Here is a 1,636-nt window from a genome sequence, read left to right as displayed (position 1 = left end):
ATAATAATTTTTCAGATGAAAACTGGCACCAGGACATAAAGCAGACAGCTGTCTATAATCTGTTCATTTCATACTGAACCTTGGGTTTCCATGCGGACATGTAGGCCAACATATGTACATACGTGTGCCCTTCAGGTACAGCATCGCCTGCGGGGTCCAGTTCCTCCGCTGATAGGAGCTCTTTAATGAGAAACAAAGAACAGCCTTCGGTTTAACTTAAACCTGCACACACGGTATGTTCTGAATTTTTCGGGTAACTCTGTCATCTTCAAATGATTAAACAAGCTCCTCAGCTGCTGGGTGAGGATGCTAGTTCCTTGTACCTTGGGTGCACTCCACGACTGCGAGATGAACGTTGTCAACAGCAGAAGGGTGAGAACATAAGTGAGTGTGATGGTCCTCAGAGCCTGCAGGAGGCAGACACAAGGTTAGACCGGAACGCAGCCACATGTGAATCTGCACACAGGATGAGTGCTTTAAGAGTCGTGAACAGGCCTTTAATTCATTCAGGTACTCTAAAACCAAGTGCCATAACATCACAAAGACTTCATGTGTGAACCACATTGAGGGAAAATAGTTTAGTCATGTGATGCATTATATCCCTTAAAAAGTTTTAAGGCAACCCTGCAAGCATTTCCTCGACATCTCCAAAGAACATTTTTGCAATCTATCTTCCTAAATGCAAGTGTCAGAACAATCTTGATGCTGCCCCTTAACAGGAGGTAACATCAGATTTAAATAAAGAAGAAGAAGAAGTTTCCTGCACATGATTTCCACCTAGTGAAGTAAGTTTCAGTGCATTGTTCCTACCTTCATGGTGTCAGAGTGCTGTGAGCCTGGCGTCCTGCAGAGACTCCTCCAGGTTCAGGGTGATTGCTGGAGGTGCTTCCTCTCCTCTATTTATATGCTGGTGTGCGCTGCGAGCTGTGCTGCTGCTGCTATAGGTCACGCCACTTTGATGGAACGGGGGCGGTTGAGAGTGTGAATGAACGGAGGCACCGATCAATCCTGCTTCTTCCATTCAGAGCTGTATTACACTGTAAATATTTCTGAATTAAAACAGCTGCCCTAAGCACGTTTTTCAAAATTACTCATGTTGGAGCTGCAGGCCGTTAATATAAAATGTGAGCTGGTGCCGACTGGTGCCACCGTGGATAAGAGCCGCAATATTTCCCTCCGTGAGAATATTGATATGTTTGCACCTTGCTCACTGGAGCAGGATATGGAGAAATGGGAGCCAGATTTTATGAATCAAAGCAACACAGCCAGTAATGAAAGAAATAATCCAGAGGCTGCAGGAGTGAGTGGAAGTGGAAGCACCTCTGTCACTTCTAGTCAGTGGTAGGAGTGGGCCTGTCCCCAGCATCTCCCTCACCACAAGATGTTTGTAAAAGTGCTACAACAAGCTATTAAATGACAGTGAGAGCTCCTGAAATGTTTCATAGGGCTGGCCAGGTGGGGCCACTGAAGAGCCTGGGGTGGTACACGGAACCCAAAAGCTCTGGATGAGTTTCACAACTTATATTATGCTGCTTTCTGATCTACTCTGGGTTCTCATTTCACAGTGAAGGTTGCTAATCTGCTGCAAGGTGGAGCAGCTGGTTAGCACCAAGAAGAAGGTCGCCGGTTCTCGTCC

General features: G+C 46.1%; 1 protein-coding gene across 1 annotated transcript in view; it reads right to left on the bottom strand.

The window, feature by feature from the left end:
• The window catches only part of spx (spexin hormone), a 2,868-nt gene extending 2,052 nt beyond the window's left edge, over positions 1–816 (bottom strand). The window contains 3 exon segments of the mRNA XM_008290729.1: positions 99–180; positions 324–407; positions 811–816. Coding sequence (XP_008288951.1) covers positions 99–180; positions 324–407; positions 811–816 — 172 coding nt within the window.
• Positions 817–1,636: the final 820 nt, after the last annotated feature.

This window comes from Stegastes partitus, unplaced genomic scaffold (genome assembly GCF_000690725.1).
Source record: "Stegastes partitus isolate 25-593 unplaced genomic scaffold, Stegastes_partitus-1.0.2 Scaffold15, whole genome shotgun sequence".
Classification (NCBI taxonomy): domain Eukaryota; kingdom Metazoa; phylum Chordata; class Actinopteri; family Pomacentridae; genus Stegastes; species Stegastes partitus.
This window is presented reverse-complemented; position numbering and strand designations above follow the sequence as displayed.